Here is a 16,781-nt window from a genome sequence, read left to right on the forward strand (position 1 = left end):
GAGGTCTCTTCTAACTCTGTGATTCTATGAAATATTCACTTGAGATATACGTAGGAAAGATGGACTGTTACAAATCTGAAAACATTTTTGGAGTGTCAGTGGACAAAAATAATAATGTATTTATGTTGTCAAAGGGAAAGGAAAACTTACATTCTAAATGTTCAAATAGTAAGAAGAGTGCTGCTTCTCTTCCTCCTCCCTCCCTCCCCCTAAGCAGAGCCGTTCCATGTGGTGCCTGGAAGTGGGGGTGCCTTGGTGTCTTCGTTTTCAGGCCTGTTCCTGGAGTTATTTGGGGTGCTGATTCAGAAAATTGCATTGGATAGACCACATCAGCTCTAGATTATTAAATATGGTTTTCTATGGGCAAGCAGATGGCGACTACTGGATGGCATATGTTTTGTATCAGAAACTAGAGCTGATGTGGTCTATCCAATGCAGTTTTCTGAATCAGCACCCTAAATAACCAAACCAAATCTAAAGTTGACCAAAAACTAATTTGTAACTTTTTTGGTACTAATGTTGGAGAGTGAGTGGTTCCTGGTCAAAGTGGTCCGTGGTCAAAAAAAGGTTGGGAACCACTGATCTGGAAAAAACCGCCTGCGTGTTCCTTCCCTAAGACAAGCCAACTTTGTTATATGTCACTTTTTGAGGACTTTGCTTTAGAGTTTGCCAGAACTTTCAGTTACAAACTACTAGTTTTGTGATGATCCATGGGCCTTGTAGTCCTGCTCAGGACATTGTAATTCCTGATGAAGATGGAAACTTGGGTTTTTTACCTTCCCAGTCTGAACTGGATTCCTCTCAGCCAGATCTTTCCCAGGCAGATCTGGGAACCTTGCACCTGCAAGAAAGTTGTCTCCCAGAAGTATGTCAAACAAGCCCAGAGCCTACTTCTCCCGTGTTCTTGCGCCGGGAGTTTTGTAAACAACAGAGAAGTTTGGATTCAGCTTCGCGCAGGAGTGCGAGGATTGCAGCTAAGAATGTAGCCAATTAAGACTGCTTCTCGTGAGAATCTTTAAGGAGTTTAACATCTGGTCTCAGAGTTTAGCTTTCGTTTCTGATTCCCAGAGAACTGCTTCGGTGGGAAAGTTAGACTCTATATAGATGTTTTACCCGCGTAGTAACTTCGCGGAGTCAATTCGTCAGCCTACGGAGCGGGTTGTGTCTGGACAGCGCGCTCCGATTCAAGCCTCGCTCTCGCTCAAGCCTTGCCTTGCTATCCAGCCTTCGCCTTGCTTCCCAGCCTTTGTTTACCTACGGACTTTGCCTTGTTTCCCAGGACCAATCCTTGCCTTGTTCCACGGATTTTACCAAGTTATTCCACGGACCTTGTTCTTGTTCCTAGTTACCTTGTTCCACGTTTTAAGCCTTGTTTCAAGTATCAAGTTATTTCCTAGCCTTGCTCAAGTTTATGGACTAAAGGACCTTGTCATCTCCCCTCACTTTGCTTGGCAAAGTGAGTGTTTCGGTTATTGGATTACAACTTTGGACCTTAATATTTCATATTGGACATTATTTCCTTGGACTAATTTTGACCTTTCCTGAAAGGTCTGCTTCTGGACTATCTTTTACATTTGCTTTTACTAACTTTATATATTTCCTTAATAAAGATATTAGATAGAATCTGGCCTCTGCGTATGGTTATTGGTGCTCTGTAGCCTGGGTCGTGACAGTTTGACTCCGCCACCCTAAGCACCAATTAACCTCGGCCAGAATGTCTACCGGAACCGTGCCCGGTGGGCAGCCACTGAGCTACACCATCAGCAAGGACGAAGTGGATCGCATCCGCGACAGACTCAACGCCCAGGATGGAGAAATAAAGGGCTTGCGGGAGCGCGGAATCCGCCTCCCGGCCATGGCGTTGCCTACCAAGTTTACTGGAGAAGCTTCTAAGGTTCATGTTTTCCGTCGCCAATGTCAAGCTTATCTAGAGGCCCGTGATGCCGAGTTTCCCCAAGAAGACATCAAAGTGGCATGGGTTTACAGTCTTCTAGACGGGCCAGCGGCCAGCTGGGCGACGGCACTGTTCGACCAAGCCTCTCCACACCTAAGATCAGCGCAACACTTCTTGGACCACCTCAAGGAGACTTGGGGAATCGAGGACAATTTGGAGGCAGCCGGTCACAAACTCCGTCGCCTTTTCCAAGGAGACAGACCTATGTCTCAGTATATAGCCGAGTTCCGAGTGCTGGCCCACAACACCGGCTGGAACGATGTAGCCCTCAGAGGACAATTCCGGGAGGGTCTCAACATTGAAATGCTGGAAGAAATCTCCAAGGTGGATCCTCCCCAGACCCTCGAGGCACTCATTGATCAATGTTTACGGGCTGAAGTCATGATTGCCAACAGGAAACAGTGGGTTCGAGGCCAGGGCAGTAGAGCCGGGGCAAAACCCCCCGCTCCCGCCAGCGTTCAGCCACGTCCAGTGTGGAGACCCCCACCGCCAACCCCATACCCCAGAGGAGGCGAGGAGGTGCCGATGCAGTTGGGCAATGTGCGTCCCAGACTAGATGCCGCCGAGAAGGCCCGTCGTCAACGCTTAAACCTCTGTTGGTACTGCGGGAACGGGGGCCACTTCGCCAGAGAGTGCCCAGCCAAAGGGAAGCCTGCCGCCCGTCTTGCGGCGGCGTCCTCCACGGAGACGAAGGCGTCTGAGCCGACTGGCACACAGCCGGCGGGGGAAGCCAACGACCGGGTGTAGAGAGGCTCGCCAACCCGGTCAAAAAATCCATTCAAGAGCCGCCAACCGGGGTCCTGTTCCTTCTCGTGGTCACATTATGGTCAGCAAAAAGGGGACCCGTCATGATCCACGCCATGATAGACTCTGGAGCTACCAACAATTTCATTGATAGAGAGTATGCCGACTCTCTAGGATTACAATATCATGATTTCAAGAATGCCCGTGTGGTGCAAGCCATAGACGGCCGCCCCCTCAAGACGGGGCCCGTAAGTCAGTGGTCGGAACCCACCAGGATGTGGATAAGGGAACATATGGAAGAGATTTCCTTCTTTGTTACCGAGGTCCCCCATTTCCCTGTGATTTTGGGAATTCCATGGCTGACTCTCCACGACCCTAACATTTCCTGGTCCAACAGAGAACTGCAGTTTGCTTCACCGTACTGCCAAAACCATTGCCTCGTAGCCAAGGTCTGCCATGCCACAGACACCGAGCCCATCATCACCTTGCCAAAGAAGTACTCCGAGTATTGGGATGTATTCAATGAGAAAGAAGCCGAAAAATTACCCCCACATAGACCTTATGACTGTGCCATTGACTTGGTGGAGGGGGCCTCGATCCCGCGAGGGCATCTCTACTCCCTGACTGAACCAGAGCAAGAAGCTCTCAGGGAATTCCTAGAGACAAACCTTCGCAAGGGATTCATCAGACCCTCTCAATCCCCAGCCGCCTCCCCAGTGATGTTTGTGAAGAAGAAGTCAGGGGAACTACGCTTGGTGGTGGACTACAGAGCATTGAACAATATCACCAAGCGGAACAGCTATCCCCTGCCCTTAATCTCGGATCTACTGGACCGGCTTCGAGGAGCCAAGGTTTACACCAAGCTGGATCTTCGGGGGGCTTACAACTTAGTTCGCATCAGGGAAGGGGACGAGTGGAAGACCGCCTTCCAGACCAAATTCGGATTATTCGAGTCCCGAGTTATGAATTTCGGTTTATGCGGAGCTCCCGCAACGTTCCAGCATTTTGTCAATGACATTTTTCAGGACTATCTAGACAGGTTCTTGATAATCTACCTGGACGATTTTTTGGTGTTTTCTAGATCACAATCAGAACATGAGAACCACGTCAAAATGGTGTTACAACGATTGCGGGATCATGGACTTTATGCCAAGCTGGAAAAATGCGCCTTTGATCTACAAGAGGTAGATTTCCTTGGTTACCGCATCTCGCCTCTAGGGCTTTCCATGGATCCAGCCAAGGTTTCAGCAGTATTGGAATGGCGGGCGCCAACTAACAAGAAAGAGGTGCAGCGTTTCTTGGGGTTCGCGAACTATTACCGCAAGTTCATTCCAGATTTTGCCCGCTGGTCCGACCCCATCACTAGCTGCATCCGTGGAAAGCAGCCTTTCCGCTGGACTGATCAAGCAGAGAAAGGGTTCCAGCAACTAAAGAAACTATTCACCTCCCAGCCAATTCTACAGCACCCAAATCCTGGAACCCCTTTTGTGGTGCAAGCGGACGCCTCTGATGTGGCAATTGGGGCTGTACTCTTACAACCGGTGGGAGATCACCTCCATCCCTGTGCCTTTTACTCTCGTCAACTAACCACACCAGAGAGGAATTACACCATTTGGGAAAAAGAACTACTGGCCATAAAGGCAGCCTTTGAAACTTGGAGACATTGGCTAGAAGGGGCCAAATTTCCCATTGAAGTCCACACTGATCATCGTAATCTAGAACATCTAAGAACTGCCCGCAAACTAAATCAGAGGCAGCAACGTTGGGCTTTATTCTTTGAACGTTTCAACTTCCAGATCCATTATGTGACCCCAGCCCAAACCAAGCAAGCAGACGCCCTGTCACGTAAACCGGAATACGCTGCAGGACGCAAGGAGACCTTTGAATCCCAACTACTACAACCCGAGAACTTTGCCACGCTCACAGTGGGGAACACCAAATCCACTCCCATTGGTTCAACTTCCTCTACTCCAGGACCCATCTGTGCTCAAGAAATCAGGGCTAGTCAGCAAGCAGATGCCTGGGCGCAGGACCAACTTCGTCAAGGTCTGCATTTTCCCTTTTCGCTTAAAGATGGACTACTTTGCTATAGAAATCATGTTTATATCCCACCCGGACCGGGCAGGGAAAAAGCGCTTCGTCTGTGTCATGACTGCAAACCAGCAGGGCATTTCGGACTATTTAAAACCATGCATCTGATCCTAAGGGATTTTTGGTGGCCCAAGATCCGCAAAGATGTGGAAAAATATGTCAACACCTGCCCAGTATGCCAGCGCTCCAAGATAAGAAGGGAGAAACCCTCAGGGCTTCTACATCCCCTTCCTACCCCATCTCGCCCATGGGAAATAATTTCTGCGGATTTCATCACTGACCTACCACCTTCCTGTGGATTCACCACGATCCTAGTGGTGGTGGACCTTTTCACCAAGTTAGCCCATTTCATACCCTGTGAAGGTCTTCCCACGGCCAAAGAGACTGCAGATCTATTCCTCCAACATGTTTTCAGACTACATGGATTGCCCAAGAGTTTAGTCACAGACCGTGGTTCTCAATTCACCTCTCGTTTTTGGAAGGCACTACAAAAACTATTGGACATAGACTCTCGCTTATCTTCAGCTCATCATCCTCAAACAGATGGGCAAACGGAGCGCACCAATGCCACCTTGGAGCAGTATCTTCGCTGTTATGTAAACTACCAACAGGACAATTGGGCTTCTCTGTTACCACTGTCAGAGTTTGCTTATAACAATGGAGTTCAAGCTTCTACAAAAGAAACGCCGTTCTTTGCAAACTACGGCTTCCACCCACGTTTCTTTCCCCCTGTCATTGAAACTTCAGAAGTTCCCGCAGCAGAGGATTGGCTGCAGGAACTCACAGCGGTACAACAACTTTTGCTCCAGCAACTGGACCAAGCCAAGGAGGACTATAAACGCCACGCTGACAAACATCGCCAGCCGGGCCCCGAAATTAAGGTAGGAGATCGGGTTTTCCTGTCCACTCGCTTTCTGCCCTCCCACCGCCCTTGCCGGAAGTTAGATGCCCGTTTCATTGGCCCCTATCCAGTGGTGGCGCAATTAAACCCCGTGACTGTCACGACCTAGGCGGCAGAGGCACCAATAACCATACACAGAGGCCAGAATCTAACTAATATCTTTATTGAAGGAATATATAAAGTTAATAAAAACAAGTATAGAAAATAGTCCAGAATTAGACCCTTCAGGAAAGGTCAGAATTAGTCCAAAAAAGCAATGTCCAATAAGAAATATTAAGGTCCAAAGTTGTAATCCAATAACCGAAACACTCACTTTGCCAAGCAAAGTGAGGGGAGATGACAAGGTCCTTAGTCCATAAAACTTGAGCGTGGCTAGGAAATAACTTGATACTTGAAACAAGGCTTGAACGTGGAACAAGGTAACTAAGAACAAGAACAAGGTCCGTGGAATAACTTGGTAAAATCCGTGAAACAAGGCAAGGATTAGTCCCGGGAAACAAGGCAAAGTCCGTAGGTAAACAAAGGCTGGGAAGCAAGGCGAAGGCTGGATAGCAAGGCAAGGCTTGAGCTGAAGCGAGGCTTGAATCGGAGCGCGCTGTCCAGACACAACTCGCTCCGTAGGCTGACGAATTGACTCCGCGAAGTTGCTACGCGGGCAAAACACCTATATAGAGTCCAACTTTCTCACCAAAGCGGTTCTCTGGGAATCAGAAACGAAAGCTAAACTCTGAGACCAGATGTTAAACTCCTTAAAGATTCTCACGAGAACCAATGTTAATTGGCAACATTCTTAGCTGCTATCCTCGCACTCCTGCGCGAAGCTGAATCCAAACTTCTCTGTTGTTTACAAAACTCCCGGCGCAAGAACACGGGAGAAGTAGGCTCTGGGGTTGTTTGACATACTTCTGGGGCACAACTTTCTTGCAGGTGCAAGGTTTCCAGATCTGCCTGGGAAGGATCTGGCTGAGAGGAATCCAGTTCAGACTGGGAAGGTAAAAAACCCAAGTTTTCATCTTCATCAGGGATTACAATGTCCTGAGCAGGACTACAAGGCCCATGGTTCATCACACTATCCCCCTCCTCAGGGCCCCTCCCAAACTGGGGTCCTCTCCCCGAGGCGCGAGGTCGCGGTTTGGTGGGATAGGTCAGATGGAAGCGACGGGTTAGATCAGGAGCATGGACTGTGGAGGCGTCTTCCCAAGAGCGTTCCTCAGGCCCAAAACCCACCCAGTCAATGAGATATTGTAGGCGGCGGCGATGAAAGCGAGAATCCAAAATGTCCTCAACCTCGAACTCCTCCTCCCCATTCATCAAAACAGGAGGGGGGGCCGGTTGGTCTGTATCAGGACGCACACCATCCGCCGGAAGGAGCAGGGAACGGTGAAACACTGGGTGAATGCGCATTGAACGCGGAAGTTGGAGTTTGAAAGTCACGGGGTTTAATTGCGCCACCACTGGATAGGGGCCAATGAAGCGGGCATCTAACTTCCGGCATGGGCGGTGGGAGGGCAGAAAGCGAGTGGACAGAAAAACCCGATCTCCTACCTTGATTTCGGGGCCCGGCTGGCGGTGTTTGTCAGCGTGGCGTTTATAGTCCTCCTTGGCTTGGTCCAGTTGCTGGAGCAAAAGTTGTTGCACCGCTGTGAGTTCCTGCAGCCAATCCTCTGCTGCGGGAACTTCTGAAGTTTCAATGACAGGGGGAAAGAAACGTGGATGGAAACCGTAGTTTGCAAAGAACGGCGTTTCTTTTGTAGAAGCTTGAACTCCATTATTGTAGGCAAACTCAGACAGTGGTAACAGAGAAGCCCAATTGTCCTGTTGGTAGTTTACATAACAGCGAAGATACTGCTCCAAAGTGGCATTGGTGCGCTCCGTTTGCCCATCTGTTTGGGGATGATGAGCTGAAGATAAGCGAGAGTCTATGCCCAGTAGTTTTTGTAGTGCCTTCCAAAAACGAGAGGTGAATTGAGATCCACGGTCTGTGACTAAACTCTTGGGCAATCCATGTAGTCTGAAAACATGCTGAAGAAATAGATCCGCAGTTTCTTTGGCCGTGGGGAGGCCTTCGCAGGGAATGAAATGGGCTAACTTGGTGAATAGGTCCACCACCACTAAGATCGTGGTGAATCCACAGGAAGGTGGTAGGTCAGTGATGAAATCCGCGGAAATTATTTCCCATGGGCGAGATGGGGTAGGAAGGGGGTGCAAAAGCCCTGAGGGCTTCTCCCTTCGTATCTTGGAGCGCTGGCATACTGGGCAGGTGTTGACATATTTTTCCACATCCTTGCGGATCTTGGGCCACCAAAAATCTCTTAGGATCAAATGCATGGTTTTAAATAGTCCGAAGTGTCCTGCTGGTTTGCAGTCATGACACAGACGAAGCGCTTTTTCCCTGCCCGGTCCGGGTGGGATATAAACATGATTTCTATAGCAGAGCAGCCCATCTTTAAGCGAAAAGGGAAAATGCAGACCTTGGCGAAGTTGGTCCTGCGCCCAGGCATCTGCTTGCTGACTAGCCCTGATTTCTTGAGCACAGATGGGTCCTGGAGTAGGGGAAGTTGAACCAATGGGACTGGATTTGGTGTTCCCCACTGTGAGCGTGGCAAAGTTCTCAGGTTGTAGCAGTTGGGATTCAAAGGTCTCCTTGCGTCCTGCAGCGTATTCCGGTTTACGTGACAGGGCGTCTGCTTGCTTGGTTTGAGCTGGGGTCACATAATGGATCTGGAAGTTGAAACGTTCAAAGAATAAAGCCCAACGTTGCTGCCTCTGATTTAGTTTGCGGGCAGTTCTTAGATGTTCTAGATTACGATGATCAGTGTGGACTTCAATGGGGAATTTGGCCCCTTCTAGCCAATGTCTCCAAGTTTCAAAGGCTGCCTTTATGGCCAGTAGTTCTTTTTCCCAAATGGTGTAATTCCTCTCTGGTGTGGTTAGTTGACGAGAATAAAAGGCACAGGGGTGGAGGTGATCTCCCACCGGTTGTAAGAGTACAGCCCCAATTGCCACATCAGAGGCGTCCGCTTGCACCACAAAAGGGGTTCCAGGATTTGGGTGCTGTAGAATTGGCTGGGAGGTGAATAGTTTCTTCAGTTGCTGGAACCCTTTCTCTGCTTGATCAGTCCAGCGGAAAGGCTGCTTTCCACGGATGCAGCTAGTGATGGGGTCGGACCAGCGGGCAAAATCTGGAATGAACTTGCGGTAGTAGTTCGCGAACCCCAAGAAACGCTGCACCTCTTTCTTGTTAGTTGGCGCCCGCCATTCCAATACTGCTGAAACTTTGGCTGGATCCATGGAAAGCCCTAGAGGCGAGATGCGGTAGCCAAGGAAATCTACCTCTTGTAGATCAAAAGCGCATTTTTCTAGCTTGGCATAAAGTCCATGATCCCGCAGTCGTTGCAACACCATTTTGACGTGGTTCTCATGTTCTGATTGTGATCTGGAAAACACCAAAAAATCGTCCAGGTAGATTATCAAGAATCTGTCTAGATAGTCCTGAAAAATATCGTTGACAAAATGCTGGAACGTTGCGGGAGCTCCGCATAAACCGAAATTCATAACTCGGGACTCGAATAATCCGAATTTAGTCTGGAAGGCGGTCTTCCACTCGTCCCCTTCTCTGATGCGAACTAGATTATAAGCCCCCCGAAGATCCAGCTTGGTGTAGACCTTGGCTCCTCGAAGTCGGTCCAGTAGATCCGAGATTAAGGGCAGGGGATAGCTGTTCCGCTTGGTGATATTGTTCAATGCTCTGTAGTCCACCACCAAGCGTAATTCCCCTGACTTCTTCTTCACAAACATCACTGGGGAGGCGGCTGGGGATTGAGAGGGTCTGATGAACCCCTTGCGAAGGTTTGTCTCTAAGAATTCCCTGAGAGCTTCTTGCTCTGGTTCAGTCAGGGAGTAGAGATGCCCTCGCGGGATCGGGGCCCCCTCCACCAAGTCAATGGCACAGTCATAAGGTCTATGTGGGGGTAATTTTTCGGCTTCTTTCTCATTGAATACATCCCAATACTCGGAGTACTTCTTTGGCAAGGTGATGATGGGCTCGGAGTCTGTGGCATGGCATACCTTGGCTACGAGGCAATGGTTTTGGCAGTACGGTGAAGCAAACTGCAGTTCTCTGTTGGACCAGGAGATGTTAGGGTCGTGGAGTGTCAGCCATGGAATTCCCAAAATCACAGGGAAATGGGGAACCTCGGTAACAAAGAAGGAAATCTCTTCCATATGTTCCCTTATCCACATCCTGGTGGGTTCCGACCACTGGCTTACGGGGCCCGTCTTGAGGGGACGGCCGTCTATGGCTTGCACCACACGGGCATTCTTGAAATCATGATATTGTAATCCCAGAGAGTCGGCATACTCTCTATCGATGAAATTGTTGGTAGCTCCAGAGTCTATCATGGCGTGGATCATGACGGGTCCCCTTTTTGCTGACCATAATGTGACCACGAGAAGGAACAGGACCCCGGTTGGCGGCTCTTGGATGGATTTTTTGACCGGGTTGGCGAGCCTCTCTACACCCGGTCGTTGGCTTCCCCCGCCGGCTGTGTGCCAGTCGGCTCAGACGCCTTCGACTCCGTGGAGGACGCCGCCGCAAGACGGGCGGCAGGCTTCCCTTTGGCTGGGCACTCTCTGGCGAAGTGGCCCCCGTTCCCGCAGTACCAGCAGAGGTTCAAGCGTTGACGACGGGCCTTCTCGGCGGCATCTAGTCTGGGACGCACATTGCCCAACTGCATCGGCACCTCCTCGCCTCCTCTGGGGTATGGGGTTGGCGGCGGGGGTCTCCACACCGGACGTGGCTGAACACTGGCGGGAGCGGGGGGTTTTGCCCCGGCTCTACCGCCCTGGCCTCGAACCCATTGTTTCCTGTTGGCAATCATGACTTCAGCCCGTAAACATTGATCAATGAGTGCCTCGAGGGTCTGGGGAGGATCCACCTTGGAGATTTCTTCCAGCATTTCAATGTTGAGACCCTCCCGAAATTGTCCTCTGAGGGCTACATCGTTCCAGCCGGTGTTGTGGGCCAGCACGCGGAACTCGGCTATGTACTGAGACATGGGTCTGTCTCCTTGAAGGAGGCGCCGGAGTTTGTGACCGGCTGCCTCCAAATTGTCCTCGATTCCCCAGGTCTCCTTAAGGTGATCCAAGAAGCGTTGTGCTGAACTTAGGTGGGGGGAGGCTTGATCAAACAGGGCCGTCGCCCAGCTAGCCGCTGGTCCGTCTAGAAGACTGTAGACCCACGCCACCTTGATGTCTTCTTGGGGAAACTCGGCATCACGGGCCTCTAGATAAGCTTGACATTGGCGGCGGAAAACATGAACCTTAGCAGCTTCTCCAGAAAACTTGGTAGGCAACGCCATGGCCGGGAGGCGAACTCCGCGCTCCCTCAACCCTTTTATTTCTCCATCCTGCGCGTTGAGTCTGTCACGGATGCGGTCCACTTCGTCCTTGCTGATGGTGTAGCTGAGCGGCTGTCCAGCCGGCGCGGCTCCGGTAGACATCCTGGCCTCGGTTAGTTGGTGCTTATGGTTGGCGGAGTCAAACTGTCACGACCTAGGCGGCAGAGGCACCAATAACCATACACAGAGGCCAGAATCTAACTAATATCTTTATTGAAGGAATATATAAAGTTAATAAAAACAAGTATAGAAAATAGTCCAGAATTAGACCCTTCAGGAAAGGTCAGAATTAGTCCAAAAAAGCAATGTCCAATAAGAAATATTAAGGTCCAAAGTTGTAATCCAATAACCGAAACACTCACTTTGCCAAGCAAAGTGAGGGGAGATGACAAGGTCCTTAGTCCATAAAACTTGAGCGTGGCTAGGAAATAACTTGATACTTGAAACAAGGCTTGAACGTGGAACAAGGTAACTAAGAACAAGAACAAGGTCCGTGGAATAACTTGGTAAAATCCGTGAAACAAGGCAAGGATTAGTCCCGGGAAACAAGGCAAAGTCCGTAGGTAAACAAAGGCTGGGAAGCAAGGCGAAGGCTGGATAGCAAGGCAAGGCTTGAGCTGAAGCGAGGCTTGAATCGGAGCGCGCTGTCCAGACACAACTCGCTCCGTAGGCTGACGAATTGACTCCGCGAAGTTGCTACGCGGGCAAAACACCTATATAGAGTCCAACTTTCTCACCAAAGCGGTTCTCTGGGAATCAGAAACGAAAGCTAAACTCTGAGACCAGATGTTAAACTCCTTAAAGATTCTCACGAGAACCAATGTTAATTGGCAACATTCTTAGCTGCTATCCTCGCACTCCTGCGCGAAGCTGAATCCAAACTTCTCTGTTGTTTACAAAACTCCCGGCGCAAGAACACGGGAGAAGTAGGCTCTGGGGTTGTTTGACATACTTCTGGGGCACAACTTTCTTGCAGGTGCAAGGTTTCCAGATCTGCCTGGGAAGGATCTGGCTGAGAGGAATCCAGTTCAGACTGGGAAGGTAAAAAACCCAAGTTTTCATCTTCATCAGGGATTACAATGTCCTGAGCAGGACTACAAGGCCCATGGTTCATCACAGTGACTTTCAAACTCCAACTTCCGCGTTCAATGCGCATTCACCCAGTGTTTCACCGTTCCCTGCTCCTTCCGGCGGATGGTGTGCGTCCTGATACAGACCAACCGGCCCCCCCTCCTGTTTTGATGAATGGGGAGGAGGAGTTCGAGGTTGAGGACATTTTGGATTCTCGCTTTCACCGCCGCCGCCTGCAATATCTCATTGACTGGGTGGGTTTTGGCCCTGAGGAGCGCTCTTGGGAAGACGCCTCCACAGTTCACGCTCCTGATCTAACCCGTCGCTTTCATCAGACCTATCCCACCAAACCGCGGCCTCGCGCTTCGGGGAGAGAGTCCCAGTTTGGGAGGGGCCTTGAGGAGGGGGATAGTGTGATGATCCATGGGCCTTGTAGTCCTGCTCAGGACATTGTAATTCCTGATGAAGATGGAAACTTGGGTTTTTTACCTTCCCAGTCTGAACTGGATTCCTCTCAGCCAGATCTTTCCCAGGCAGATCTGGGAACCTTGCACCTGCAAGAAAGTTGTCTCCCAGAAGTATGTCAAACAAGCCCAGAGCCTACTTCTCCCGTGTTCTTGCGCCGGGAGTTTTGTAAACAACAGAGAAGTTTGGATTCAGCTTCGCGCAGGAGTGCGAGGATTGCAGCTAAGAATGTAGCCAATTAAGACTGCTTCTCGTGGGAATCTTTAAGGAGTTTAACATCTGGTCTCAGAGTTTAGCTTTCGTTTCTGATTCCCAGAGAACTGCTTCGGTGGGAAAGTTAGACTCTATATAGATGTTTTACCCGCGTAGTAACTTCGCGGAGTCAATTCGTCAGCCTACGGAGCGGGTTGTGTCTGGACAGCGCGCTCCGATTCAAGCCTCGCTCTCGCTCAAGCCTTGCCTTGCTATCCAGCCTTCGCCTTGCTTCCCAGCCTTTGTTTACCTACGGACTTTGCCTTGTTTCCCAGGACCAATCCTTGCCTTGTTCCACGGATTTTACCAAGTTATTCCACGGACCTTGTTCTTGTTCCTAGTTACCTTGTTCCACGTTTTAAGCCTTGTTTCAAGTATCAAGTTATTTCCTAGCCTTGCTCAAGTTTATGGACTAAAGGACCTTGTCATCTCCCCTCACTTTGCTTGGCAAAGTGAGTGTTTCGGTTATTGGATTACAACTTTGGACCTTAATATTTCATATTGGACATTATTTCCTTGGACTAATTTTGACCTTTCCTGAAAGGTCTGCTTCTGGACTATCTTTTACATTTGCTTTTACTAACTTTATATATTTCCTTAATAAAGATATTAGATAGAATCTGGCCTCTGCGTATGGTTATTGGTGCTCTGTAGCCTGGGTCGTGACAAGTTTATACAAATTGAAGATAAGGTAGGAAAACTGTTTCCAGACTATACTGCCTCGGACTTCTGGTAGAGGCTAGCACAGCAGTTCTTTCTTATTGGAATCTACCTGTTAAAAAAAAAGCTGTTGAAGAACAGAGCCATAATTTACATTTTAGGAATATTTACAATTGTTGTTAAGGTATCCCAAATACATAAGACATGGAACACATTTATTTTGAATTTTGAAACATGTTTATTCCTAGTAGCCTGGTTTACTGAGTTCAGTGACCTCACCCATTCATGCAAACCATGACTGCCACCTACAGTCTGAAATGAAACAAGCAACCAACAGACATGCCCAGCCATGCTGTATCAGCAACCCTTTTTGGTCTACAGATTTGACATTGCTCATTCCTTCCTCCAACAAGTGGGTCATACAAAGACTTCAGGAAACATGTAACTTAAGTGAAGCTGCTCCTTACTTACCTCTTCGAGACTGAAAAGGACACCACCAATTGGCGCTCCAAAGGCAACAGAAACACCTGCAGCGGCAGCTGCCGAAAGCACCTAGTATGGAAACATTGAGACACAAGAGTCTAAAGAGTCTGTGGGAAATATACACAGGACTTTGTGAGGTGAGGTGTGGTAACTGAGAAACCAATGGTACCTCTCGTCTCTTTCCCTCGTTCTTGCTGTACTTTGAGAAGAGGCTGCTGAAGAAATTGCCGCAGCAGCAAGCCACGTGGACCAAAGGCCCTTCTTTGCCAAGGCTGAGTCCTGAAGACACCACCAGAACTAACGTTACTGTCTTGATTAGGAGGGTCCACTTGCCCAGGTAGCCCCTAATAATGAAGCCACTCAAGATGGTCTTTATCTGGAAGGCAGGAAGAACAACAGCGGTTGACAGCTCTGGTTTTTGGAACTCAGAAATTTTGAAGAGGTCAGAGTTTCTGAAAGTTCATGCACTTTTAATGAAAAAGGTTTCTCCATTTTTAATTCAATTACACCTCCTTTAGCAGACACCTCACCGCCCCCTTAAAAAAGCATGGACAAAATATTACATTTCTGTACTCAGTTTCCGCCTTGAGAGTGAATATATACAAAACACTGCAAGATAGAAAATTAATTCCATATACCCCAGTTTCAAAATACATGTCAATCCATACAGAAGGGGGAAAAACTTACCTCTGGAATTCCAGAGCCACAGGCATAGGGAGCAAATACTCTGACAAGAGAGACAGCCAGGAAAGCAAACAGTAATGCCCACAAAATGTAAAGAAAATAATTCAGAATGTAAGCACTTGCACCCTAGGGGAGAGGGGGAAAGAAAACCAAGAACAAACAACCATTACACCAATCCAGCAAGTGGCGTGTTTCTGCTAGTTACTATATGAATAAAAGATGGTGCGAGGAAAGATCTCTTCATAGAGCTTAACAACAGGTCATACAGTATGTATTTCATTGTATGTTTATTCAATATTTGAAATATTACACTTTATGGGTACAATCCTGTGTTCACCTACTTCACTCCACCAAATTTGTCAAAAAAAAAAATCATAGAACTGCCCTGTTGTTAATCGATTTGGCATCCAAAGTAGGGCAGTACATATAAAAAAAATCCAGTATGAAAATATTTTTAAAATATGAAAAAAAAACATGGCACTCTCACAACTATATAAAATATTGCAAACAATATTAAACAGATGCCGAAGCACTGCAGGAATTGTAATGACATTGAGAAAATGTATGTTTACTGCTCTGCTCCTGTTCTTTCCCACCTTCCCAAATGTGCATATACACACAAACACACACATACCTATGTGTGCAACATATGGCGCCTACCTCGAACCCTTGCAAAACAATGAAGTACAATTTAAAGCAGATATAGGTAGAAAAGGCACTGAAGCATTCTTTTTAAAACTCATTTAGCTGCAAAAGCTGTTTATTCAAAAGAGCTATTGTGCAAGTAACAATGCAAAAAAGTAACTATTTTAAGCTCTGGGAAAATGCAGTTCTTGTCAACCAACCTTTGCTCAAACTGGCATCAATCCCTTTCTAAATCTATATGAAGTCACCAAAATGATGCTCCTTCTATGTTAGCATGCATTGTTGTTTGGGTAGATCAATCAGCAACTTCAATCTTCTGGAAGGTTTAAACCAAATATTAAACTGGGTTCACTGTTGCAGGCATGATTTTGTTTTATTTTTTGGTTTCACTCCTTTTCTTGCCAATTTGCACAAAATGATTATTGATTGGGTGACTTTCATACTCATTAATTTTGACAGCTGGATTTGCTTATCCCAGCAAAAACAAAGATTTATGGCATCTCTGTTTTGACACTTATTGAATCAGTGAGCAGTTCTTATTGCTACAGCTGAAGAGCATTTGTTTAAGTTTGCCCATGAAAGTTTTCATGTCGCACTCTAAATAAGAGACAGCTATAGCAATATCAGTTATTTCTTTCCAGATAGACTTTATTTGCAAATCGAGGTCTCCACCAGTGTGAATTGGAAATACCCTTGGAGAATCTTTGAACTTTGTCACTGAACTGGACACAAGCTGCTTGGATCCAATTTCTCTCTTAAATGGATAAATGAATCGGTGGGTATTAGTCCTGTAGATACAGGGGTAAGATCATGCTTTCTCTCTTCTCCTTCAAAATTTTAAATGGCTTTCATGTAAGACTTTTTTTTTACTCTTTATTAGTCTAAATCACACATATCTCATATTTCCTGCAAAGAAAGTTGAACACTCCTGATTAGCTATTGTGTATTGTTTTGTGCATAAGCCTCATGCTTCTGTGGCCACAGGTTTGAAGTTTCCACTTTTTCCCCTAATTGCCTAAAATTTAGTGTTACATTCAACCCCCAAACTGTGGTCAAATTTAATTACTGTTTGTCGACACCAGAAAACATTATAAACTGTGGCTTGGACTTGATGTGTTTCAGTAAATTAGTGTGAATAATAACCAGTTTGGCCAAGTTCAGAACTAACAACAAATTGCAGGTGATGGTGTTGGTGGTGGCAGTAATGATAGGTTGCCAAAGGCTTTCATGGCCAGAATCACTGGGTCGTTGTGAATTGTTCAGGCTGTATGGCCATGTTCAGAAGATGATTCTTCTGGAACATGGCCATACAGCCCAAAAAACTCACAACAACCCAGTAGTGATGATAGCTTGTAATAGTTTTGGTAATGCTGCAGAGGGAATGCAAAAATAGTCAACTCTGAAGTCTATCCAGATAATCCCAAATCACATT

The 16,781-nt window shown here is 47.6% G+C and overlaps 1 protein-coding gene and 1 long non-coding RNA gene across 3 annotated transcripts in view; one reads left to right on the plus strand and one right to left on the minus strand.

The window, feature by feature from the left end:
- The window catches only part of clcn4 (chloride voltage-gated channel 4), a 64,514-nt gene that overhangs the window by 32,843 nt on the left and 14,890 nt on the right, over positions 1-16,781 (minus strand). For both annotated transcript variants that reach the window (XM_062977257.1, XM_003218815.4), the window contains exons 5-7: positions 14,708-14,830; positions 14,190-14,396; positions 14,009-14,089 (exon numbers count right to left, since the gene is read on the minus strand). In XM_062977257.1, the coding sequence (XP_062833327.1) occupies positions 14,009-14,089; positions 14,190-14,396; positions 14,708-14,830 (411 nt within the window). The remainder of the gene's footprint in view (positions 1-14,008; positions 14,090-14,189; positions 14,397-14,707; positions 14,831-16,781) is intronic.
- The window catches only part of LOC134298008 (uncharacterized), a 69,502-nt gene that overhangs the window by 25,205 nt on the left and 27,516 nt on the right, over positions 1-16,781 (plus strand). The window lies entirely within an intron of this gene.

The sequence above is a fragment of the Anolis carolinensis genome, chromosome 3, assembly GCF_035594765.1.
Source record: "Anolis carolinensis isolate JA03-04 chromosome 3, rAnoCar3.1.pri, whole genome shotgun sequence".
NCBI lineage: Eukaryota > Metazoa > Chordata > Lepidosauria > Squamata > Dactyloidae > Anolis > Anolis carolinensis.